At 46.1% G+C, this 26,798-nt stretch overlaps 1 protein-coding gene across 2 annotated transcripts in view; it reads right to left on the minus strand.

The window, feature by feature from the left end:
• Positions 1–26,798, minus strand: part of Rufy1 (RUN and FYVE domain containing 1) — a 51,501-nt gene that overhangs the window by 13,967 nt on the left and 10,736 nt on the right. For both annotated transcript variants that reach the window (XR_009057405.1, XM_057774780.1), the window contains exons 4-14: positions 26,090–26,191; positions 23,288–23,411; positions 20,678–20,739; positions 18,413–18,478; positions 14,951–15,020; positions 11,752–11,853; positions 10,268–10,384; positions 9,239–9,406; positions 5,283–5,380; positions 1,078–1,197; positions 394–523 (exon numbers count right to left, since the gene is read on the minus strand). Coding sequence is in view for 1 of the 2 variants with exons in the window: in XM_057774780.1 (XP_057630763.1) it covers positions 394–523; positions 1,078–1,197; positions 5,283–5,380; positions 9,239–9,406; positions 10,268–10,384; positions 11,752–11,853; positions 14,951–15,020; positions 18,413–18,478; positions 20,678–20,739; positions 23,288–23,411; positions 26,090–26,191 (1,159 nt within the window). In the remaining variant the exon portion in view is untranslated. The remainder of the gene's footprint in view (positions 1–393; positions 524–1,077; positions 1,198–5,282; positions 5,381–9,238; positions 9,407–10,267; positions 10,385–11,751; positions 11,854–14,950; positions 15,021–18,412; positions 18,479–20,677; positions 20,740–23,287; positions 23,412–26,089; positions 26,192–26,798) is intronic.

The raw sequence follows: 26,798 nt of genomic DNA on the forward strand, positions 1-26,798 counted from the left end.
GCTGCGCCGGCCTCCTGCAATGACTTGAGCTTTGGGAAGAATGGCCAGCCAACCTCTTGGGAGAAGGTCCTGTGTACAGCACCAGGTCTCCACACAGTAGCTGGTTTTAAGACCACTGGTAAAACTCCCCCTCGCCCTGGCCCTGTGAGTGAGTGGTGGCTTGGCTCTCTCTCGGGCCTCTTCTTCTCTGTCTGCTCTTCCCAGCTCCTCTCTGCCTTTGGTTCTCACTGTCAGGCCCATCTGGCTGACTCCATGGCTTACCACTCGCCATCTCCTCTTAGGATAGACGCCCTGTGGGGGTGGGCACAGTGCTCCGGACCCTGCCTCCCACACAGAGGCACTGGAGGGACTGGCCTTCGCAGGGGTTCTGGAGCCCACACGCTGCTGCCTTACCTTCTTCAGTCCTTCCACTTGCTGCAGCTCTGTCTGGAGCAGGCAGGATGTGTCTCTCTCCCGCTGTAATTCCCTCTGGAGAGCTTGCCTTTGTTCTTTTTCTGATTTCAGTTCTTTCTCTAGACCTGAGCTGTTGTTTCCCCAAAAGTGAAGTAGAGTTAGTTTCAGAGGGAGATTTCCATGGAAGACCCACAATCTGTCATACAAGATAGGGGAACTACCTGAATGGCCACATAGACATTAAAATCCTTACATGGAGTGAAACCTGGCCTCTTCGTGTAGGGTCACCTGGGCCCCCAAAAGACCAGGAGCTGCCAGGTACACACTTGGCTGTTACATCAATGAGAGGAAAACACTGAGGATTATACAAGGACCTGGGTGGCAAAAAAGTTCAATATCTGCCTGGCTTTTCACAGCCCACATTCAGCAGATAGGAAGATACCAAAGAGGTGGGAGGTGGGGAGAGAGTGACCAAGGTCAGGGGTGAGCTTGGCTGAATCCTGACTCATCTTCACCAGCTAGGAGGGGCTGGAGATACAGGTGGCCCCTGAAGCCTGCCTGCTGTTCTTGTTTGTGAAGCAAGTTTGGGTGACTGGCTATGTCCTAATCTTCCTGAAGACAAGAAGGTGGGAAGTCACTTCCTCGTCCTCTCAAGCTGATCTCTGCAGGTGCCCGGCTCCTTACCATTGGTCATGCAGCTGGGACAGCTGGAGCTGCAGGGCACTGACCCTCCCGTTGAGCTCCTGCTGCACCTTGTGGCTCCGGTCTTCCACCCCTTGCCTGGCCTTTTCCGCCTGCTGCAACCTGAAGGCAATGCCAAGCAGACACATTCAGTCTTTGTAGGGAAAGGGCCACCTCTCAGTCTCAAAACTTTTGGCTGGAGTTGCTTGCCTCCTTTCCTCCCTCCCTCCTCTTTGGTTGGTTGGTTCATTCATTCATTCATTCATTCATTCATTCATTCGAGACAGGGTCTTGTTCTGCAGCTTAGGCAGTCCTTGAACTTGCTACCTAGTTCAGGCTGGTTTCAAACGTATGATCTTCCTACCATAGCCATAGTGTGTACCACACACAGGTGTGCGCCACCATGCACAGCTTATCACCTGAACAGGAATTTACAGGAATGCTGCTTCATCTTTCTTTTCTTTCTTTTTTTGTGCTGGGATTAAAGGCATGTGCCACCATTGCCCAGCTAATGGCTCCACTTTTTCATTTGCTTATCTGCCATACACATATCCTTTTTGCTGAAGAGCATGCTCAAGTCTTGACCCACCTTTTCTTTTTGAGACCAAGTCTTGCTAGTTTGAAACCAGCTATAGCCCAGGCTAGCCTTCAGTCTGTGACCCTCCCGCCAGTCTTTTCTCACCACAACTAGTTTCCTTTTGTCTGTTTTTCTCCCCTTTTGGGGTGTGTGTGTGGCACACGTTATCACAGTGCACACGTGGAGGTCAGAGGACAACCTGGTGCCAGTCTGTCCTTCCCCATCTTGTCTGAGACAGGCTGTTATTTGCCACTGTGTACACAGGGTTTGCTGGCCTACGAGCTTCCATGGACTGTGCTTTTTTGTTTTCGATCTTGCCATAGGCACTCCATTTTTATAGGCATCTGCTACTGCACATGGCCATGTGGGCTCTACGGATTTGAATTCAGGTCCTCAAGCTCCCATGGCAAGCACCGTTAACTGCAGAGCCATCCCCGACACCTTGTCTGTTTTTAGTTGAATTGTTTGGTTTTTTTATTTTGAGAGTTCTTTATATAGTCTAACACAGGTTCATTGTCAGCTATATGCAAATTTCCTCTAAATTCATAAAAACTCTTTTAATTCTTGCCAGGTGGTGGTGCACACCTTTAATCCCAGCACTCTGGAGGCAGAGGCAGCAAATCTCTGTGAGTTCAAGGCCAGCCTGAATTCTACAAGAGCTAGTCCTAGGACAGGCATCAAAGCTACAGAGAAACCCTGCCTCAAAAAAACCAATCCAAAGCAAAGCAAAACAAAACACAAAACAAAAACAAAAACAAAAAAAACCAATCCCAAACCACCACCACCACCAAAACCAAAACAAAACCAAAAAACTAAACAACAACAAAAACCTTTTAATTCTTTTAGTCATGTTTCATATGATGAAAATTTAAAGTATTATTATATTGCTATTATTACTTGTTTTCCCTTTTGGTTTTTGAAACAAGGTTTCTGTAACCCTGGCTGGCCTGGAACTCACTCTGTAGACCAGGTAGGCTTTGAACTCAGAGATCTGCCTGCCTCTGCCTGTCAAGTGCTAGAATTAAAGGCCATTGACACCTTGCCCAGTAAATTTAGAATTTTGATATAGTCTAATTATCAAGTATGAAGTATTCTTTTACACTGTGTGAATATGTGTCACTGTGTGACTGGGTTAATAAAGAATCTGACTGGCCAATATCGGGACAGGTAGAGGTTAGGGGGGAATTGCAGACAAAAAAAATGAGTTCGAAGAAAAAGGGGAGAAGTCTCAGAGTCAGAAGGAAACATGGAGAGGAGATGAACTTGCTGTACTGAGAACAGGTAGCAAGTCACATAGCAGAGGGTAGATAGGAAATATGGGTTAATTTAAAATGTAAGAGTTAGCTAGTAATAAGACTGAGCTATTAGCCGGGCGATGGTGGCACACGCTTTTAATCCCAGCACTCGGGAGGCAGAGGCAGGCGGATCTCTGGGAGTTCGAGACCAGCCTGGTCTACAGAGCTAGTTCCAGGACAGGCTCCAAAGCCACAGAAAAACCCTGTCTCGAAAAACCAAAAAAAAAAAAAAAAAAAAAAAGACTGAAAGACTGAGCTATTGACCAAGCATTTATAATTAAAAATAAGTCTCTGTGTTATTATTTGGGTGTGGCTGCTGGGATAGAGAAAAACTCTGCTTACAACCAATTTTTTCTCTTATAGGTTGTGGTATTTTTTTTTAAATATTTATTTATTATGTATACAATATTCTGTCTTGTTTGTCTGTCTGCAGGCCAGAAGAGGGCATCAGATCTCATTTCAGATGGTTGTGAGCCACCATGTGGTTGCTGGGAATTGAACTCAGGACCTCTGGAAGAGTAGCCAGTGCTCTTAACCGCTGACCCATCTCTCCAGCCCAGGTTGTGGTATTTTGAATAGAAATGGTCTCCACAGACTCATATATTTGAATGCCTGGTCATTAGGGAGTGGTGCTACTTGACAGAGATTAGGAGGAGTGGCCTTGTTGGAGGATGCACGTCACTGGGGGTGGACTTTGGGCTTTCAAATGCTCAAGCCAAACCCAGTGTCTTGTCTCTCTCTCCCTGCAGCCCACTGATCTAGATGTAGAACTCTTGGCTTCTTCTCCAGTACCATGTCTGCCTGTGTGACACCACACTTCCTGCTATGATGATAATGGACTGAACCTCTGAACCTGTAAGCCAGTTCCAATTAAGTGTTTTTTTTTTTTTTTTAATTTATTTTTGTTTTTAAAAGAGTTGCTGTGGTCATGGTGTCTCTTCATAGCAATAGAAACCCCAACTAAGACATAATTATGCTTTTATGCTATCTCAAAAAGAAATCTCTTTGCTTATCCCAAAGCCACGGAGTTCCCTATGTCCTTCTAAACAGTTTTAGCTTAGATTTTTACGATGCCCGTGGAGTCAGCTGTTCTATCAGACTGGAGGTGTGGCTGAGAGTCACTGCTTTGCAGACGGAGGACCAACTCTTCCAAGGCTAGTTATTGAAAAGACCGCCTTCACTGTGCAGTGGTGCAACGGTTCTGCGCACCTTTAATCCCAGCACTTCAGGGGCAGAAGCGGGTGAAGCTCAAAGTTGAGGCCAGCCTGGTCTACAGAACAGCCAGGGCTACATAGAAAAATCCTGTCTCTCCCTGACCCCACCAAAAAACAAAAAAAACCCAAACATCTTTGCTCTGTGGGATGGCATCACATCTCCCCAAAAGCAGCCATTTATGTATATCTTTTTTGGAATATTGTAATTTTTTTTTTTTTAAAATTAGTGTGTGTGTGCGTGTATTGGAGGCTGCAGAGACCAGAAGATCTCACAGAGCTGGAGTTAGAAGTCACTCTGAGTCACTCAATGTAGGTGCTGAGAACTGAAGTTGAGTCCTCTCTAAGAACAGTAAATGCTCTTAACTGCTGACCCATCTCTCCAGTCCCTGGAACTCTATTCTGATCACTACTAAGTTGATATTTGAATGTGACAGTGGCAATCCACTCTGTCTAGTTCCAAAGCCTGGGAGGACATTCTGATGCAGTGGCCGAAAGCCTGGCTGACTGGCTAGCGCTTAGGCCAGGCTAGTTGGTGCGCCCAGGCTTTTTCTTAGAGGGTGGGCCAAGGAAGGACAGTCACCCCAATTTGTATGTACTTGTCAGTGGGACTCTGTGGTTGTTTCTAGGCCCAAGTAGCCCAGAATCTTCTAGAGATGTCCTGTCTACCAGGGAAGGGATTACCCAGAACCTTCTAGAGATGCCCCATCTAACTAGGGAAGGGATTACCCAGAACCTTCTAGAGATGCCCTGTCTACCAGGGAAGGGATTACCCAGAACCTTCTAGAGATGCCCCGTCTACCAGGGAAGGGATTACCCAGAACCTTCTAGAGATGCCCCGTCTATCAGGGAAGGGATTACCCAGAACCTTCTAGAGATGCCCCGTCTACCAGGGAAGAGATTACCCAGAACCTTCTAGAGATGCCCCGTCTACCAGGGAAGGGATTACCCAGAACCTTCTAGAGATGCCCCGTCTACCAGGGAAGGGATTACCCAGAACCTTCTAGAGATGCCCCGTCTACCAGGGAAGGGATTACCCAGAACCTTCTAGAGATGCCCTGTCTACCAGGGAAGGGATTACCCAGAACCTTCTAGAGATGCCCTGTCTACCAGGGAAGGGATTACCTTTCTTCCATTTGTTTCATGCTTGCCATTGCTTGATTGGTTTTTCCTTCAAAAGAAGCGATGGCTTCATTCTTCTGCTGTAAACTGTTCTCTGCATTCTATGAAACCAAGGAGATGGTCCGTAAGATGCCCTGCCCTCCTGCACATCTCTGCATTACAAACAGGCCTCACTGTTAAAAGACTTTGCAACACTCGCAAGAGTATTTCATTAATTGCTGTTCTTCCCTAGAGCCCTGGACAAACCAGGTCAAGGCTCCAGCTCTGCTAGGGGAAGAAGAGCAAAGAGGCAGGAGCTGGGGTCTGCCTGCTGCAGTCAGTGTGGTCTCTGTTCCCAAGCAGCCTCATGGTCTGGGCACACTTGCCACTTCACATAACCCCTTGGAGGGTTCTCAAGGGAGACACTGTCAGCTTCAGTTTCCTACAGAGAGGGAGGCTCAGAAGAGAAAAGACTGACTGAGGGCTAAAGAGCCAGTCAGAGGCAGGGCTGTTCCACATCCATAGCTGTGAAACTCACTCTGTCCCAGTTTTAAGCAGTCCCAGTAAGCAGGAGGGAGCACTCTGTAGTCACAAGAGACGTACTGTGAGACAAAAGGCTACAGAGAGGCTGCTGCAGAAGGAAGTCAGGAGAACTTCCCTATAGACGGCATTTTCTGGCTGAAGCTTACACTCAGGATAGAACTGATCAAACAGAACAGCATGCTAACTGTTGTTCAGCCTAAAGAGAAAAGAACCGGAAACTAAGAAACGCTCAGACCTGGAAGAACACAGCACCATGATACTGCAGCGAAATGAAGCCATATCCCACTTACAAACAAAAAAAGGTCACCAAAACATGACATGTTGCAGCTCTAAGAGGGATCTGCCTTCTGATGCTAAATGGGCAAGTGTGCTTCCCTGGAGACGAAATACTTTTGCTGGGATTTGAGGGACACAAAATAGTCTTTTTTTTCTTTTTGGCTGATGCTGAAGAATATACAAACATTTTATTCCTGAGCTGTCTGCACTGAGATTCCGCATGTGTGTGTGTGTGTGTGTGTGTGTGCATAGTGTTAGAAAAGTATTCTATCTCTGAGCTGTCTGTATCCTCAGGTCCTCTCCTCTTGCAATGCCCCCACTCCACTCCAGGTACGTGTGTGTGTTTGAGACAGGGTCCTTTTTTTGTTTGTTTGTTTTTCTGAGACAGGATTTCTCTGTGTAACAGCTTTGGCTGTCCTGGAAGTCACTTTGTAGACCAAACTGACCTTGAACTCACTGAGATCCGTCTGCCTCTGCCTCCCAAGTGCTGGGATTAAAGGCATGCACCACCACCGCCCAGCAATGAGACAGGGTCTTACTATGTAGCCTAGGCTGGCCTTGGCTAGTCTGTGATCCCCGTCCCATTCTTAGGAATGCAGGGATTAAGTGATAGTCACAGGTATGAGTCAGTTTTCTTGTGTGTGTGTGTTTCCTTTGTTTTTTTTGTTTGTTTGTTTTGTTTTGTCTGGGGGGGGCAATGCTGGGGATGGAACCTAGGGTGATGGAGGAGGGTCATCTGCCTTATCTGTTGCTTTCATTGGTTAATTAATAAAGAAACTGCTTGGCCTCATAGGTTAGAACATAGGTGGGTGGAGTAAACAGAACAGAATGCTGGGAGAAAGAGGAAGTGAGGCCAGATGCTATGCCGCGGAAGCTCCGACCCAGGATGGATGTAGGCCAGCACCTCGTGGTGCTACACACATTAATAGAAATGGGCTGCCAGGCGGCGGTGGCACACAACGTTAATCCCAGGACTTGGGAGGCAGAGGCAGGCTGATCTCTGTGAGTTTGAGATCAGCCTGGTGTACAAGAGCTAGTTCCAGGACAGGTTCCAAAAAGCAGTGTTTATATGAATACAGTTTGTGTGTCGTTATTTTGGGGCATAAGCGAGCCAGGCAGCAGGGAGCTGGGTGGCAGGAACGCAGCCCCACAACTCCCACTACACCAGGGCCTCTTGCATGCTAGGCAAATGTTCTGTCACTCAGCTCTCTTGTGCTAATTTTTAATTTAACAAAATTCTATGAAGCCGGGCAGTGGTGGTGCACGCCTTTAATCGCAGCACTCGGGAAGCAGAGGCAGGCGGATCTCTGGGAGTTCGAGGCCAGCCTGGTCTACAAGAGCTAGTTCTGGGATGGGCACCAAAGCTACAGAGAAACCCTGTCTCGAAAAACCAAAAAAAAAAAAAAAAAAAAAAATTCTATGAAAGCAGGTGTGGTGGCACACAACGTTAATCCCAGGACTTGGGAGGCAGAGAGGCAGGCAGATCTCTGTGAGTTTTAAGTCAGCCTGGTAAAATCCCAGGACAGTCAGAGCTACACAAAGAGACCCTGTCTCGGAAAACAGGCAAAGACTAAACATTGGGCTATCAAGGCCCTCTAGACCAGTTCATGCAGGCTGGAGGATGGATTCGTGGCAGAGCACTTATCTACATGTATGCAGCCCCATTTAGTGAAAATCAGACCCAGGTCTTCCCTATATAAGTCTGGGATTTCAGATGATCTGTCATTGATAAAACAGAGAGACACAGACATACATCCAGATTTGGTTGTGCGAAGTGGTGAACAAGGGGTAGAAGTGCACTCACTGAACCTGGGTCCCTGATAAACACACGGGAGGGAAAGAAAAGACCAGAGCCTGTGACAGAGGTGACAGCTCTGCCAGAATCAGGAATCTGCTATGAGACACACTTATGACCACGGTTCCTATTACAAATGCCAGCTTGGCAAACTGACACCAGCAAGAGGCTGGCCACCAACGCTGTTTATCTTCTAGAAGGACACACTCCCCGAACTCCTTCAGAATGTGGCCAAGGATGGTGGTGACCCTTGGGTGACACAAGTGTCCTCTCAGAAGGCAGAAATAAAGCCCACTGCTAGGGGCCGCAGTCTTGGCAGTTCCCACTCAGTGTACTCATTTCTTTTCTAGAGTTCGCTTTCCTCCCGCAGCATCACAGGCTGTGGCGGGTCCATGTGAGAGGGACCGCTGGCTTCCAGCTCACAGGCTGTCTGTGGACTGCTGGAGAATTACTGGTCACCAGCCAGGGACTGTGGCCTCTGAGGAGGAGGGCCTGGATGGAACTTCCCAGCAGCAATCTCGGGGCTAACTACAGACAGACAATTATGTGCCCATCAACAAATATTCTCTCTTTTATCTGACTGTAGCCCAGAAAAGATGGAGTTTCCAGGGCCCTGCAGCTAAGATGAGCAACTTGTCCCCAGGGAGAGAGAACACCAGAGGCAGCGTACACAACTTCCATCTTACTTTGAGACAGGAAGTGTCTGGCTGGTTTAGACAGCTCCAGGAACAGTGCCCTGCAAAGCTGCAGCCCTTCTCGGGTCTCTGAGTGGCTGCCAAGAGCAAGCCTGCTGGTCTGCAAGGCTTACCGTGTTACAGATACACTTCCATGCTTCAAAGGCATCCTAGTAGATTATTAGAGCAGGCTCCCTAACACACACCACTATGCCTCTCATGGGCCAAACCTGAAAAAAAAATGTAAAAACTTAAAATAGATGGTTCAAAAAAAGTCCTGGTACCCATGTTGGGAAGTTCACAAATGCTCTAAGGAATTCTGGTGTGTCTGGCCTCCTCAGGTACTTGTACGCACATGCGCATATACTCATGAAGTCATAAATGTACACACGTAAATAAAAAACAAACTTTTAAAAATGAATATATGCAGTGGGCATGGTAGTGCACACCTTTAGTCCCTGCATTCAGAATGCAGAGACAGAGACAGGCAGAACGCTGAGGATAGCTTGATCTATGTAGTGAGTTCTGGGTCAGCCAGGGCTACCTGCTGAGACCCTGTCTCAAGCAAAACATCCAAAACACTGCAATAGCACGAGGGCTGAGGACCAGGCTTGTCTGCGTGTTCCGCAGGAAGGAAGACGGCGCTGAAAGGCAGAGTAGGGCAGAGGTCCAGACCTGAGGCCAGTTCTCACCTGAACTTTGTGGAACATTTGTAAGTTAATTGCTTTGACCTCCTCCAGCTGCTGGCGGAGGGCGACGAGTGTGTCCTGCTTCTCATGAGTGTCCTTCTCCAGTAACTTCATGGCGATTTCCATCTCAGTCTTCATTCCAATCTGTAACTCCAGCTCCTTTTCTAGTTCCTTTAAAGACACGGACGAAGAGAGTCTACTGAGAAAGAGGCAGCGTCATATTTAGCTGAGGGGGGAATTCCTGCAGGACAGGGCAGGCCTGCGAGACGGAGAAAGGCCTGACAGGATTCCTTACGTCCATCCTCTCCCCCACGCTTCCTGCCTGCCTGCCTTCTTTCCTCTGGCCCTCCCACCTTCCCTTTCCCTTCTTCCTGCTCTTCTTCCCTCTTCTCAGTTTTGGAAAGAGTTTAACTGTGTAACTGAGGCTGGCCTTTAACTCATAATCTTCCTGCCTCAGCTCCTGAGTTGCCAGGAGAACAGTACCAAGACACTAGCTCTGCATCAAGTCAACAGAACACTGACTTGGCAACATGAGCCAGAGTTCTAGAAGCCAGGTTGTTCCCAAAAAGAAAACAGAAGCCAGGGTCCTGTAGGAATGCTTGACTTGTGCACCAGGAGACCTGACCGGGTAAGACAGCTTCTGAATGCTCTGGACTTTACCGCGGCACAGGCGCCACTATCCTGAAATGGTTCTTTCTGTCCTGGGTACCTCAGAGCACGGTGCCCCACACACATCCCTGGAAGCCAAGACAAAGCACATAGGAGAACTGGGTTTGGAAAGGAACTGCGGCCACTGCACAGAGTGAAGTAAGTGGCCAGAGCCTATGACCGAGGGGACAGACTGGTCTCATAACAACCTCTAGAAAAGACTCATCCATTGGGCACAAACACAAATGACACAGAACTGCAGTGTAAACACGAGCTAAAAAGGACAGTTTCTGTCTCTCCAGGAGTGTCAGCAGGTGCAAGCAGGTTTATGTAGCATGGAAGGCAGCTGACGGACTCTCGCTAAGGATGCTGGGTCCCGCTCACCAGTCGGACTTTCTTCTCCTCCTTCAGCTGCTTCCAGACATCACTGTACATTTCGTCCAGGCCCTGCCGAGTCTGCTTGTAAGTCTCCAGCTCAACTTTGGTGTCCTGCTTTGTTATCTGAATCACACAAGAACACCAAGAATGACTCACTCTTGGAAAGCCAACTAGCGATAATACATTTCAAAATATGTCACAGTTTGTTTTTTTTTTCCTGAGACAGTTTTTCTCTGTTGCCCTGGCTGTCCTGGAACTCACTCTGTAAAATAGGTTAGCCTTGAACTCACAAGATCCTCCTGCTTCTGCCTCCTAAGTACTGGGATTAAAGGTGTGCACCACCACCCGACTTAATTTTGTACCTTTAAAACATGATGAATCTTGAGCCAGCCATATATCTGATGACTCTTAAAGATATAACAACATGAAAGATGAAAGATGCCAGCAGGCCAATAGATCTGTGTGTGGCTATGTACCTCAGGCAGGACTTGAACCTGTGATCCTCCTGCTTCTGCCTCTTGCATGCTAGGATCACAGGTGTGTGGCTAACAAGTTAGGCTGGGTAATGGTTTAGTTAATTTTATTTACAAGAGGACAAGAAATCCTGGCGGGAAAGGCTCGTACTCCATCTCCCACATGGTGTTTGCTGCCAGCTTTATCTAGCACTGGGGGACTTGTGGTGACTCAGACCTCATCTCTACGGCTGAGCCACCAGTCTTACAGACGGCCAGGTGTACCTGCCACGAAGGAGGAACAAAGTGCCAGGGGAGTATGGGAGAAAGAAGGCCGAGCCCAGCCATGGAACCAGGGACAAAATGACAGCCCACTCAGCACTGAGCCAAAGTTAAAAAGAACAAACCGAAACTCTGGAGTACAAAGGCTGGGGGTTTCAGAAGTCTTAAGTGATCCAGGTGGCCTGTGAGTGACATGGGTAGGGACACCCTTTGTACATTCTGGAGATTGGGACAGAGCTAAGTCACAGCTGGCCTTGCTATCTGCAGGCTCAGCACCAGCGCCCTCACTGACCACGGGGTGGGGATAGTGAAGACCACCTTCTACACATAACAGACTCAGACTTTCTTCCCTAGACAAGCCAGGGTGGCCCGTTTCCCTAGCTCACTGTATTTTTTTTTTCCAATTTTTAAAAAATAATTATTTAACTTTTATTTTATAGGCATCGGTGTAGGGTGTCAGATCCTCGGGAACTGGAGTTACAGACAGGTGTGAGCTGCTATGTGGGTGCCAGGAATTGACCTGGGTCCTCCGGAAGAATGGCCAGTGCTCCTAACGGCTGAGTCATCTCTCCAGTCCCTCCACAAGTCACATTAAAGCATCCTGAAGGACATGCGATGTGTAGGCTATCTGTGACAGCGGTGCCATTTTAGACAAGAGACTTAAGCCTTTCCCCATGATGCCAAGGGGCAGCTACAGCCAGAGACTAGCAACGGTGTGCGTGAGAACAATGCCCAGCTGTCAGGTCCCCCTCTTACCTCCACACTCTTTTCGCTTCTTTCGCGAATTAATTCGTTCTGTTCTCTCAGCTGCTGTTGTTCTTCTTGCAGGGAAGAAATTCGGTCTGTTGCCGCTGAAAGCTGATTAAAAAGATTTCTTACATTTTTTTAACATCAGAATTAATCTCGCAGTCCAAATGAAGAGCTGACATTTACTTAGATTCTACACAATTTACAGTGCATCTTAATGTTTGCTATTTTACTTGCTTGCTTTAAATAGGAAATGCATGGTGCAAACTTCCACAGACATCTATGTAGTAAAACCTCTGCCACATCCGCCTAGCTTTCTGTAGCGTCTCCATTTGCCCCCATACTGCAAAACCAGTGATTTGATGTTTCATGTGCGTGATAATTTATGTACACATACACACACAAAAAAACCCTAGAGTTCAGACAGTCACTACTATAGGAGCGCCAAGTAGAACTCTGTTATTATCCAAAACATTTAGAATAGGATTTTTAAAAAATTTATTATTATTATTTTTTTTCCAACTTTCTCTGTGTAGCTCTGGCTGTCCTGGAACTCAGAGATCTGCCTGCCTCTGCCTCCCGATTAAAGGCGTGTGCCACCACGGCCTGGCGGTTAGAATAGCTTTTAATGAGAAGACACTTATACCAGTGGGGAAAGTTTGTATGGTATGCTCTCGCTTGTAATTAAAAAAATCAGACCCAAAATTTGTAAAATAAAGACTATTTATGCTAATGGCATACAAAAGGATGATGAACATTTTTTTTTTTTTTAAATTCACTGTTCTTTCCAGGGGTGCTTTTGTTTTTTGAGGCAGGGACTCACTGTGTAGCTACTGGCTGTCCTGGAACTCGCAGAGATATGCTGCCGCTGCCTCCCGAGTACTGGGTTAATACTGTATGCAGCCACACCCAGTCCCGTTTGCTGCTATTGCATGTGTCTGTGCACTCATGCTTGCCTGTACATGCACGTGTGAATACTGGAAGTGACAGTGGGGTCTTCTCCATTGTCCCACCTTACTTTTTGAGGCAGGGTCCCTCACTGGACCTGGAGGGTGCTGCTTTGGCTAGGCTCGCTGACCCGGCAAGGCAAGAGACTGATCTGCCTGTCTCTGCTTCCCAGCATGGCGGGTTCTAGACACATGCTGTCTGGCCTGGCTTTGACCCAGGTGCTGGAGATGCTGGCTCAGTTCCTCATGATTGCGGAGTAAGTATTTTACCACTGACCCATTTCCCTGATCCCCATTTTCAGTTTCTTGATAAGCAGAAATATATTTTATTGTCAAGGGAGATTAAAGATTTTGGAGGAAAGAATCAAACATAAATCATTAGAAACAGGCCCCAGAGGAATCCTTCCTCTCCTGAAATATGTCATCGTGGCTTAAGGGAAGGAAAGTTGGATTTGTTCATGAATGTGTCTAGCAAACAGATATCATGGGAGGCAAAGGGGAAGGAACAGTGCAGAAGGCAGACCCCTCCTTCTTCTAGCCCCAGGCTCCAGGCTGCAGAGGAGGAAGGAGACTGGAGGAGGAGCAAGAAGCACTTTTCCTCAGTGGAGGGATCCTGAGGCACTGAACTGTCCTCTAAAACCCTTCAGCTTCTCCTCAGACCCCAGGCTGACCTTTCTAAACAGCAGCTGTGCCTAAGAAAGACCTCGAAGGCCCTGAAGGTGTTCAGCTCCTTTCCAACCCCTGAGGCGAATTCTTTAAAGGACATCTTTTTTGTTTGTGTTTTGTTTTTTTGAGACAGGGTTTCTGAGTGGGGCTTGCTGTCCTGGAACTCGCTCTGTAGACCAGGCTGGCCTCGAACTCACAGATTCACCTGCTTCTGCCTCCCGAGTGCTGGGATTAAAGGTGTGTGCCACCATCCCCTGCTCTGAAGGACATCTTTCCCCACAGTAATGTGCTGAAGACAACACCCAGCCACTGCGTTTCAGGTGTCCACTCAGACTCTAGCTGAAGCAGCCCACCTGGCTGGGGAGCAATGCTTTGCTCTGAAGTCATCCAAATCTCCAGCCCTCCCTAGTGCTGCTTCATGGGTATTTGTACCACAGTAAACTGACTGAGTCTCTACAGCAAAATTACAAAATCTATGCATCACCCAACTTGGAGACATTAAAAAACAAGGCTTAAAGACATACTGCCTCCATAGGTCTCCAAGACCGGCCTCCCAAGCAAGATACGTGTGAGTCCCGGGGCTAACGGCAGTGGCTCCTACCGTGACATTCCCCTGAGAATACTGTCTTTGCACCTCTTTCAACTCACACAATCCTGAGCCCCTCCCTTGAAAGTCCCTAAGGAGCCAGCCTACAGTGAGCCTCATCGGGTCCTTCACTCACAGACCCTCCTAGCCCACTGCACCCTGCCTCCGTGCTGCAGGGTGTCCATTTTTCAGCCCGTTCTCAAAGCTCTCCTCCTTCCTACTACCTGTGGAAAGCCTCAAGGCTGAGCAACCCCCCTCCTGCTAACAGGAGACAAGATGTGTCCACCAGGGAGACTGCCGGGCAGCGGGCAGCAAGCCTTCTTCCTCGGCCTCAGCCCTCCTTCTTCCTGTCCTTTCATTCTCTCTCCCTAGTGAGAAAGCAGAGAAAGACCATGCTGTGGGGAGACTGGATCTGTGCTCACTAGAGGCCAAAACAGGAGGATGGGCTGGGTGCCTCTCGGGCAGTCTGTGCTCTCCGGGGCAGCGGGGAAGCACGTGACACTACAGCAAAGGTGGGCAGAGAAGAACACTACCATTTCCCATCAGCCCAGTGGTGCATTAACCAGAGGTGATAAACTGAGGCCGTCAGGAACTGCCTCAGGACCGGTGTCTCACTAGGAGCCCTACAGGTGGACATAAATGCTCCTGCGCAGTTCCAGCTGAGGCTAGCTCTTCTTCCTCCCAACAAGATGCTCTGGTCAGATGTATCAACATCCCATCTCTTTTTCCCTCTTTTTTCTTCTTGTACTATGTATTGAGCCTAGGGCCTCGTCTATACTAGACAACACTCCACCATGGCATCCTCTTTACTTTTTCTGAGACAGAGTCTTGTTAACTTGTTCAGGCTGGTTTTGAACTCACTCTCTAGCCCAGGCAGGCTTTGAACTTGTAATCTTCCTGGTTCAACCTCCCCAGTAGCTGGAATGACAGGCCTGCTGCCACCAGGCTGACTTATACCACTTCTCTTAACCTTGGGTTACTCTATTTTGTTTAAGCAAAAGTTACAAACCTCTTCTTGAAGCTTTGAGTTTGTCTTTTCCAAGCCATCTATCTTGGTCTGAAGATCCCCAACCGTGCAGCTGGAGAGAATAAACACATGATAAGTCTAAACTTAAAGCAGTGGACTGTTTCCCAACTGGTGAATGAGAAGGGGGAATCCTGGCTTCCTCCATGAAAGGGAGGCGCAGGACTGCTCAGAATTCTGAGGTAGAAACTCAGTTTGTGTTGATACTGAAACAACAACAATCAAAAACCACTGGCATCTGGGCGGTGGTGGCGCACACCTTTAATACTAGCACTTGGGAGGCAGAGGCAGGCAGATCTCTGTGAGTTTGAGGCCAGCTTGGTCTAAAGAAAGAGTTCTGAAGCAGTCAGGTCAACAGAGAGAGACCTTGTCTTTAAAAGTCAACAAAACAAAACAAAAAACCCAAACCCACCATTAATAAATCTCACCCTCCAAATAGTCTACCTATCATCCCATTACTTGGTTAGCTCCGACATAACAAATGGTGAGAATCAAAACTGTATTGGCAGCCATATTAAACCTTTATGTTTTGTTTTCCTATTTGAGACAGTATTTCTCTGTGTATCTCTGGCTGTCCCGGAACTCACTCTGCAGACCAGGCTGGCCTCAAACTCAAGAGATCCGTCTCCCAAGTGCTGGGATTTAAAGGCGTGCAACCGCCATGCCCAGTCAAGATCATCAGGCTTGAGGGTGTCTGATCCCCTGGAACTGGAGTTACGGGTGATTATGAGCCTTCACTCACTGAGCTATCTTGCCAATCCCCTTTAATATATTTTTTTTGTTTGTGTGTACTTTTGTGTGTGCGAACATGTGTAGGCCAGAAGCTGACACTAGGTATCTTCCTAAATTGTTTTTCACTTATTTAAAAAGATTTATTTTAGCTAGGCAGTGCGGCGCACACCTTTAATCCCAGCACTCAGGGAGGCAGAGGCGGGTGGATCTCTGTGAGTCTGAGGTCATCCTGGTCTACAGAGTGAGCTCCAGCCACAGCTACACAGAGAATCCCTGTTTTGTTTTCTTTTTCAGCTTTATTTTTTATTTTGGTTTTTCAAAACAGGGTTTCTCTGTAGCTTTGGAGAACTAGCTCTTGTAGACCAAGCTGGACTCAAACTCACAGAGATCTGCCTGCCTCTCCCTCCCAAGTGCTCAGAATTATTTTTATGTTTATGTGTTTTGCCTGTATGTATTTCTGTATGTGTACCTAGCAGCTAAGGGGACCAGTAGAGGATATCAGGGCTCCTGGTACTAGGGCTACAGATGGCTGTGGTCCACCCATGTGGGTGCTGAGAACTGAACCCAGGGCCTTTGCAAGAGCAGCAACTGTTCATAACTGCTGAGGCATCTCTCCAGTCTTACCCACTAAGCCTTCCGAGACAAGACCTCTCATTGAATGCTTAGCTCACTGAGTGGCTAGAATGGTTGGCCAAAAAGTCCTTAGGATGTGCCTGTCTCCATGTCCCCAAGGCTGAGGTCATACATGTACATGGCAGTGCCCAGCGTTTTATGTGGGCACTGGAGATCTGAACTCAGATCCCTGTGCATGTGCAGCAAGCTCCTCACACACTGAGCTATCTCCCTAGCTGCAGGACAGATTTTTATTTATTTTATGTATATATAAATTTTTCCTACGTGCATATCTGTACTAAATGTGTGCCTGATCCCTGCAGAGGTCATAAGAGGACGTCTGATCCCCTGGAACTGGAGTTACAGGTGATTACGAGCCAGCACACAGATGCTGGGATTGAACCTAGATGCTCTGGAAGAGCAGTCAGTGCTCTTAACTGCTGAGCCATCTGTCTAGTCCTGGAAGAGCAGTCAATGCTCTTAACTGCTGAGTCGTCTGTCTAGTCCTGCAAAGCTATTTTTTAAGTCTTATTTATACTTTTCTACATTTTGAAACATTCTTTTTAAAAAATAGTTTATTAATTTTTTAAAAGATTTATTTATTTAGGTTTTTTGAGACAGGGTTTCTCTGCGTAGCTTTGTCTTGGGACTTTCTCTGTAGACCAGGCTGGCCTCAATCTCACAGAGATCCACACCTGCTACTGCCTCTTGAGTGCTTAAATTAAAGGCTTTTGCCAACACGCCCCACCTATATCTATCTATCTGTCCGTCTGTCTATCTATCTATATTTATTTATTTTGGTTTTTCAAGACAGGGTTTCTCTGTGTAACAGCCTTGGCTGTCCTGGAATTTGCTCTGTAGACCAGGCTGGCTTCAAACTCACAGAGCTCCGCCTACCTCTGCCTACCAAGTGCTGAGATTAAATGTGTGCGCCACCACTGCCCAGTTTAGATTCAGTTTTTATGTGTATGAGTGTCCTGAATATATGTGCTCCACATGTGTGCAGCACCTAAGAGGCCGGGTGTGTGTGTGTGTGTGTGTGTGTGTCAGATCCCCTGGAGAACTGGGCTACTGTGTGGATGCTCTACAAGAGCAATGAGTATTCCTAACCATTTAGCCACCGCTTCAGCTTAAAATATTAAAAGTAATATTTTAAGTTACTTTTATACTGTAAAAAAATGTAAAGAATCTGCAAACAATAGGTTTGATGATAGCAGCAAACCCTATGAGAAAAGCAGGAACTTAGCCAAACCATCTTTGTTGTATGCATTTTAAATGTATCAGCTCACTTCATTTTCCCCATAACTGGAAGAGGTAAATTATTCTGTTAGACGATTAAACCTAAGCATTTATCTTAAGGAACTTAAGTATATGCATGCATGCATGTATGTATGTATGTATGTATGTATGTCCTCTCTTACCCAACTTTTTCTTTTCTTTTCTTTTTGGGGGAAGAGTGATGGGATGGAATATAGGTCATCTCTGACTCACAACCCCAGACTCCCCCTGCCTTTTTTTTTTCTTTCTAATTTTATGGTTTTAAACCAGACATAGTGGCACATGCCTTTAATCCCAGCACTGGAGAGGCAGAGGCTGGTGGATCTCTGTGGGGTCCAGGCCAACCAGGACTGCATATTCAGACCCTATTTAAAACACACACACACACACACACACACATCTGTGCACATGTGTGCAACAGAGGCCAGAGGTGCCAGCTCCCTCTGGAATTGGCAGTTGAGAGCGGCCTGAGGTGGGTACTGGGAACAGAACTCTGAAATCTCTCTCCTCCCTCCCTCCCTCCCTCCCTCCCTCCCTCCCTCCCTCCCTCCCTCCCTCCCTCCCTCCCTCCCTCCCTATTATTAGTTTCCTTTCCCGAGGCTGCCTGCCCTGTGTATCTGCCTCTCTGTGCTGTACAAACAAAGTCAAGGAGGTGCCCAAAGCTGTTCGTCAGGTAGGCGTCCTCTTCCAGGTCGGACACGTGAATGTGGCTTGGGTGGTTACAGCTTTATCTCTGCTTGGATAAAACTCAGTTATGACAGTTAAAAGGTGGATCCCCTGCAGAGCTCAGTGCAATAATTGGAGCTGAGGAGGAGCGGGCCTTACCTTAAGTGCCGATTCAGTTCTTCCACGTAATTTTTCTGATCAAGGACATCGGTAATTCTTTCGTGCCTTGTGAAAAGAGTACACAAAAAGAAGGACTTCTTGAACTCATGTCAAACCATTTGTAACGATTCCCCAACTTTCTTGTAGAAACCAAGAGGCAGTCAGAATTACGTATGGAATAAACAGAAAACAGGGCTGGACTGAGCTAGCAGCAGGGCTTGAGGACGGGCTGCCCTGACGGCAGGGGCCCTGCAGAGACGGCTCCAATCCCCAGACTGCCTGGGCTGCTGCAGGGAGGACAGAAAGCCATGGGCCTTTGTGCATGGTGAACACACCTGCCTGCCGCATGCAACGGTTCTAGAAGTGGCTGATGACACAGTCCACTATACAGAAAGAAAGGGATACACTTAAGGAAACAAAGACTTTTCAGAATACAGTAGAGCAATCTGCAGGCCAGGGATGTTTGAGTAAAAAAGTCGTCTCTATTTGACAGTCAAGCTTTTCTCTCTGATTAACTGATTCCTTTTTTTAAAATTCCAATCATTTAAAAATGTTTGTGTTATTCTGGTGGTGATGGCACATGCCTTTAATCCCAGCACTCGGGAGTCAGAGGTAGGTGGATCTCTGTGAGTTCGAGACCAGCCTGGTCTACAGCGTGAGTTCCAGGACAGTTAGGACTGTTACACAAAGAAACCCTGACTCAAAAATGCAAAAAGTATGTGTTTTCCTGTCTGTCAGTGTATGCACTATATGCAAGTATCTGTGGATGTCAGAAGAGAATGTCAGATCTCCTAGCACTGGAGCTCCAAGTAGCTGTGAGTCACCTGCTGAAGATGTTCTATAAGAGCAACAAGTGTTCTTAGTCACTAAGCCGTCTCTCCAGCCCTTCCTTTCTTTAAATAACATATGTGTGTGTGTGTTCATGTGTGTGTGCACCTTTACCCACTGAGCCACCTCACTGCCCTTCTGTGACCTCTTTAAACAAACATTGACATATGTAGTTACCACTGAGCCACCTCACTGCCCTTCTGTGACCTCTTTAAACATACATTGACATATGTAGTTCCCACTGAGCCATCTCACTGCCCTTCTGTGACCTCTTTAAACATACATTGACATATGTAGTTCCCACTGAGCCATCTCACTGCCCTTCTGTGACCTCTTTAAACATACATTGACATATGTAGTTACCACTGAGCCATCTCAGTGCCCTTCTGTGACCTCTTTAAACATACATTGACATATGTAGTTACCACTGAGCCATCTCAGTGCCCTTCTGTGACCTCTTTAAACATACACTGACATATGTAGTTACCGTTTCATGCCATTCAAACATACTGGGTCTGTTTCTCAGTTGCGATTGTTTTATCTTCTTTTCCCTAGTCTTCATTTTACATAGCTCTCCCAGGTAACCCATAGTAATGGCTTGTTGAGTGTCCTTTTTTGGGTATATAACCATCATATCTAGCTAACATAAATGTAGTACATATATTCACGTACTATATATTGAACTTTTTTGGTTTATAGAAAAGCAATACATATATATATATATATATTTTTTTTCTTTTTGGTTTTTCGAGACAGGGTTTCTCTGTGGTTTTGGAGCCTGTCCTGGAACTAGCTCTTATAGACCAGGCTGGTCTCGAACTCACAGAGATCCGCCTGCCTCTGCCTCCCGAGTGCTGGGACGTATATTTCTTGGCATGATACTTTTCTCATTCCATCATCCTCCAGGCAAATTTCTCAAAGTCTACAAGAAGCTCAAATTTACTCTTTATGTCTACATAACACGTAATGGTGTGATTCACTACAGATGTTCCATAATTCCTGTAATTCTTTACTAACAGGGAATCTCAAGGTGTTCTGGATATTCAGCAAAATAAACAAAATAAAACTGAAGGACCGATGAAATGGTTCAGAGGGTAAAGACTTGCTGTGCAAGCCTGAGGATCTAAAGGTGGGTGCAGAGTACCAGCTCCAGAACTCTGACACACACACACACACACACACACACACACACAGGAAGTGACCACAGCAGCTTCCTATGGCGAGGGGTGGGGCTAGGCTGGAATGGGCAGAGGAGGTGGCATGAGTAGAGATCTCTCGCCTGCATGCTCTATTCTGAGTACAAATCCTGAGACAGCGAGGACGCACGCCACCAGCTTCACTCTATAGTTAAACTAACTCAACAAAGCTAAACTGTAAAGCAAAACGAAGCCCACATCTTGCCAGCTGGTGAAGAGCTACGAACAACACAATACTCACTCTCTGCCGCTGTCCAGATCCTGCACGTCCTTCAGGTAGAGGGAAAAGTCGATCACTCCAACCTACAGAAACCAAGGTCTCAGGCTCAGACACATGGCAGTCTTCGCTTCTGCAAACCTGTGAGTCTGAGCTCGCAAGTTCACTTCGCTGCTGTGTATGCATCCAAAGGAGGATCATGGTATTTATAAAGAGCAGCAAAGATTTGGGGGTCCAAAGTAACTTAATTTTATTTTTTTTATTTTATGTGCATTGGTGTTTTGCCTGCACTTATGAACAAAGTAATTTGAAAGAAAATGGGAGAGGAGAGAGAGAGCACATGCTAGATTTCTAGGCTAAAGTGACACTCTTGTTTATCTGACACTTCTTTAAGATTTATTTACTTATGTGTACAGCACATGTATCCTTGCAAGCCAATGTGGTTGCTGGGAATTGAACTCAGGACCTCTGGAAGAACAGTCAGTGCTCTTAATCGCTGAGCCATCTCTTCAGCCTCTTATCTGACACTTCTAAGTCCTTCTTTCTACACCTGTCTAGGTTGGCATTTTTTTTGGGGGGGGGTCAAGTTGACACAAGCTAGATTTATTTGATAAGAGGGAACAATTGAGAAAATGCTTCTGTGGGCAAGCGTGTGGAATTATCTTTAGTGATGATTGATGTGGGAGGGCCCAACCCAGTGTAAGTGGTGCTACTGGGCATGTGCTCCTGGATGGTATAAGAGAGGCTGATACGAACCACAACAATAACCAGGATGTAGTAGTGGCACAGATACCTCAGCAGTAACCAACTGAACTAGCTGAAAACCACTCAACAAGAAGGAAACCATGCCTGGTACTGGAAACCTAGCCAACTACTCTGGACTAGTGAAGTCATGGATCTCTGAGAGGAACCTACAACCACCACTTTACATTCTAAATATTTATCCTTATACACACAGATAAGTGCCGTCCTCACCCCCATTAAGACAACTTCTCTTTGCAACAGATGGAGACAATTACAGAAAACCACAACCAATCAAAATGCAGAGTTGTGGAGCCCAGTCTCAATGGACACATCTACAATCCAAGTCCCGCCCTAAGGCGCAGGGATCATCGTGAAAGAGAGGAGAGAAAAACTTTAAGAGTCAGAGAAGCGGGGAGTTTGCTGTGAGGTTGTGTCTCCTAGGAGTGTCAGAAGCCATACTTATGAAGTCTCATCAACATGGCTGCCTAAACATGAGCTGAACCAGACAACAACAACAGACATGCTAATGTGCATGGGGTGTGTGTGGAGGCGGAAACCCGTGAGGCTAATGTGCATGGGGGGTGTGTGGAGGGGGAAGCCCGCGAGGCTTCAGCCTACACAAAGAACTACAGGCAACTAAGGAATGCTGAGAGCTGGAGAAAGTCTTCCTCAGAGAAAGCATACCAATTGTTTATCTAATACTAAATGATCAGCCCTGAAAACACACATACAAGTAACGTTATACAGACTGAGCAGGTTGTATTCATGTATTTAGGAATACACACACATGATTTTTTTTTTAAGGGAACAAAACCTTCAAAGAAAGAGCAAAACAAACAAGCAAAGAGCCAACTTCGTGTTTCACTAAACTGTCGTCCAAAGAGGAGGATGACCGTCCCCCAGCTCCATCTAGGAGGAACACAGGCCTGGGAGGAGACAAAGGCCCATAGGAAACTCAGTACAGTTTTCCTCCTAAGCAGAAGCACATGATTCAGGGGTATAGGAAATGAGTATGACACAATGACAATGGAACACAGCAACAGTACTGTATGGGAAAGCTACACACTAACTGTTCTGTTTGAGTTAAAACAGGTGCCAATCAAATAATACATCTGATAGCATTCAATGTTCACTTCTAATAAAAATACAAATCTGAAAACCAGAATAAAACTGTATATATTTATATTTTTCAGAGATATCCATCTGTTTATCTATTTATGTCTCTGTTGAACCTGCTTGTGTATCTATGCACCAATGCATGCAGTGCCTGTGAAGGCCAGAAGAGGGCGCTGGCTCCTCTGTAACTGGAGTTAGACAGCTGTTATCTGCCATGTGGGTGCTGGGAATTAAACCTGGGTTCTCTGGAAGTACAACCAGTGCTTTTAACCACTGAGCCATCTCTCCAGTTCCCTCCCTCCCCCCCCCCTTTCTCTCTCTCTCTCTCTCTCTCTCTCTCTCTCTCTCTCTCTCTTTTCTTTTTTAGACATGGTTTCATGTATCCCAGACTAGCCTCTTTCACTTGGCTATGCAATGAGAATGACCTTATGACCTTTAACTTCTGATCTCCCGGGCTCCACTCCAGAGTGCTAGGATTACAGGCATGCACCACCATGCCTGGTTTATGGAGTTAGGAACCGAACCTAAGACTTGTGCAAGCTATGCACGCATTCTACCAACTGAGCCACACCCCTGAATCTGCCCATGCTACTACTTCACTCTCCTGAGACATCCCCAGCAGCTTTCCCACCTCCCCAGCACCGCAATCTGCCCTAACCTCTACCAAAGGCCTCTTGCCTTCTGCTCCTTTCTTAGGTTCAGTACATGTCTAAAGATTTCATGTAAAAAATTCCTGGTCTGATTCATTCCATCAAAGCCTAAATCCCATATTACCTGAGAATCCAAGTCTTCTCCTTTTAAGCAGAGATTGGCATCCAGAACATTGAGTCCCACCAGCAGACCAACAATCACCATGCCCTCTTCCTCCATCATTAGTGCCTCAGGCTCATAGAACTCACTGCAAGAGACGGACAGGTCAGGGGCTGCTCAGGAGTCCCTTTCCCACGCACCCTCACCCCGGCCAGCAGCCTTGCCACCTGGCTTCCTGCTCTACCCTGGAGCGAGGGACTCTCAGGGAGTTTCCTCCCACCATGTCAAGTGCTTCCTCTTCTGCTATGGTTAGATCCTAAGTGTCTCTCAAAGACCCACATGGTAAAGTTGCTCCCCAGCTTGGTGCTGTTAAAAATGCAAGTGGGGCCAATTGAGAGTTGCAAGGTTGCTGTGGGTGTGCTCTGAAGGAGGTGTGACCTTTGCCTTCTCTTTCTCATTTTGTGACCAGGAAGTCAGCAATTTTTATTCTACCTACCACATGCCTCCTTCACAATCTACTGCCTTGCCACAGGCATAAAGCAAGAGGACCAATTACGGACTTAAACTGTGAGCCAAACAAGCCTTTTCTTTTCCTTTCACGTATGTACACTGTTTGTGTGAGATCACGTATGTGGATGCACGTGCACATATGTGTGTACAGGCCAGAGGTCAACCTCAGGTGCCTCAGAAGCTGTTCCTCAGACGACTACCTTTATTCTATTTTATATATTTTTTCTCTGTGTATGTATGGTATTTTTCTCTGTATGAAACAGCCTCCAAGTCCAGTTTTTCAGTGTAGGCGCTGGGGCCTGAACCTCACGCCTGCACCATAAGCATTCATAAACTGAGCCACCTCCCTGCTCTTTCTCTTTATGATCTGATTCTTTCAGATCTTGATCTCGTTCCTTCTCATCTACTCTTGGCCACTGTCTTCCGGCCATTCTGCTGCGTGCCCCTGTGTCTTCACTGCCTTCTCTCTGCAGATGAAACTTACTATCTGGAACGCTGGTCACCAGGGCTGGCCTGGGAGGGGACAGTGGACAAAGGCACCTGCCAACAGCCTGAAAACCCAAGTTGATCTCTGGAACCCACTGGGCCGAAGGAGAGAACTTAGCTGTGTGTCGTAGTGCACATCTTTAATCCCAGTACTTGGGAGGCAGAGGCAGGAGGATCTTTGAGTTTGAGGCCAGCCTGGTCTACAGAGTGAGTTCCAGAACAGCTAGGGTCATACAGAGAAATCCTGTCTCTATTTAAAAAAAAAAAAAGAAAGAAAGAAAGAAAGAAAGAAAGAAAGAAAGAAAGAAAGGAAGAAAAGAAAAGAAAAAACCTAGCCGGGCGGTGGTGGCGCACGCCTTTAATCCCAGTACTTGGGAGGCAGAGGCAGGCGGATCTCTGTGAGTTCGAGACCAGCCTGGTCTACAAGAGCTAGTTCCAGGACAGGCTCCAAAACCACAGAGAAACCCTGTCTCGAAAAACCAAAAAAAAAAAAAAAAAAAAAAAAAAGAAAAAACCTGACTCTTCCTTAGTTTATTTTCTGTCCTGTACATGTGTGCCATGGTATACATAATCCCCCAAATAAATAAACAAATTTATAAAACAAGTAAAACTGAAAATCGAAATAATCTGTGTTCAACAATAAATCATGATTTGAAAATTCTTTTTTTTTTTAATATTTATTTATTTATTATGTATACAATATTCTGTCTGTGTGTATGCCTGCAGGCCAGAAGAAGGCACCAGACCTCCTTACAGATGGTTGTGAGCCACCATGTGGTTGCTGGGAATTGAACTCAGGACCTTTGGAAGAGCAGGCAATGCTCTTAACCTCTGAGCCATCTCTCCAGCCCCATGATTTGAAAATTCTGAAAAATCTGGGTCTAAGCTATGATACAAAGGGTATTTTTATCTGAACTAAACAAGAGAATTAACTCTAGAGATTTCTGCCATATCAATTTTCGGTCTAGAAAAAAATCCCTTTTATAATTGCTAATTATTTATACAGTCATAAATATAAAGAATGAGTCAGTCATAAATTTCATTGATAGCTACTATTAATTTTTTAAAATAATTTTTAGATTTATTTTATTTTACAGCCAGGTGATGGTGGCACACGCCTTTAATCCCAGCACTTGGGAGGCAGAGGCAGGTGGATCTCTGTGAGTTCAAGGCCAGCCTGATCTACAAGAGCTAGTTCCAGGACAGCCTTCAAAGCAACAGAGAAACCCTGTCTCGAAAAACAAAAAAACCCAAAACAACAACAACAACAAAAAGATTTATTTATTTTACAAGTATGATGCTCTATCTGCATATATACCTGCAGGCAAGAAGAGGGCATTAGATCCCTTTATAGATGGTTCTGAGCCACCATGTGGTTGCTGGGAACTGAACTCAGGACCCCTGGAAGAGTAGCCAGTGTTCTTAACTGCTGATTCATCTCTCTAGCCCTTAAGTTTTTACTAATACTAAGAAATACACACTTTACAAACTTGATATGAAATGTCCCTAGTTCAAAAGATATTTTATTCTTGTTATCATTTAATTTAAGTATCATTTTATTGAAACTTAATTGAATGGGCTGCCAGTTACCAAATTATAAGTATTAACATTCTGGGAGATTATCTTCAGAATTTCAAAGCTGTGAGTCTCATTTACAATGCTTCTGAGATATCAGGGCTCAACAGAGAAACACTTCAAACCAAGCCTCAGAGCACTGAAGACTAGTCATGATTTCAGTCTTAGCTCTGAACATTCCAATTCCTTTATTTCACAATGATCTACAGGCTACGCTGCAACTACAGAGTAAAAGACAAACACAATGTGGAGTACCTTAAGAGATGCTTATTGTCTATGAGGACTTTCAGATAATCTGCCAGCTTCTTTTGCATGAGAGCAAGATAAAGCCAAGCTCTGCCTCTTCCCACGGCTGTCCTGGAAATCAGAGAATCAGACCGGTAAGGCATAATAACAGCAACAAATACAGAAGAAAACAAATTATCTGGGCGATAACACACACACACATACACACACTCAGAGAGAGAGAGAGAGAAGTTACATGGTAGTTTGGGGTTAGAGAGGTTCCGTGTGGGCAGAGAGAATGCTCACTGTACAAGCTAGGTACTTTTTGAATTTTGTACCACAGGCATTTCAAGTGTTCGAGTATCATAAAATTTTTGAGGCACGGGCTCATACATGCAATTTTATGTTTGTGCTAAAATATGATGTAAGGGGGCTGGAGAGATGGCTCAGTGGTTAAGAGCATTGCCTGCTCTTCCAAAGGTCCTGAGTTCAATTCCCAGCATCCACATGGTGGCTCACAACCATCTGTAATGAGGTCTGGAGCCCTCTACTGGCCTGCAGGCATACACACAGACAGAATATTGTATGCATAATAAATAAATATTTAAAAAATATATGATGTAAGATATACATCATGGGCTGGAGACACAACTACAATTTCCCTGATTCCCACATTCCACCTGGCATGGGTGCTTCAGTCCTCTGCAAGAGCAACGAGCACTCTGATTGCTGAGCCATA

Source organism: Chionomys nivalis, chromosome 7 (genome assembly GCF_950005125.1).
Source record: "Chionomys nivalis chromosome 7, mChiNiv1.1, whole genome shotgun sequence".
NCBI classification, from domain to species: Eukaryota; Metazoa; Chordata; class Mammalia; order Rodentia; family Cricetidae; genus Chionomys; species Chionomys nivalis.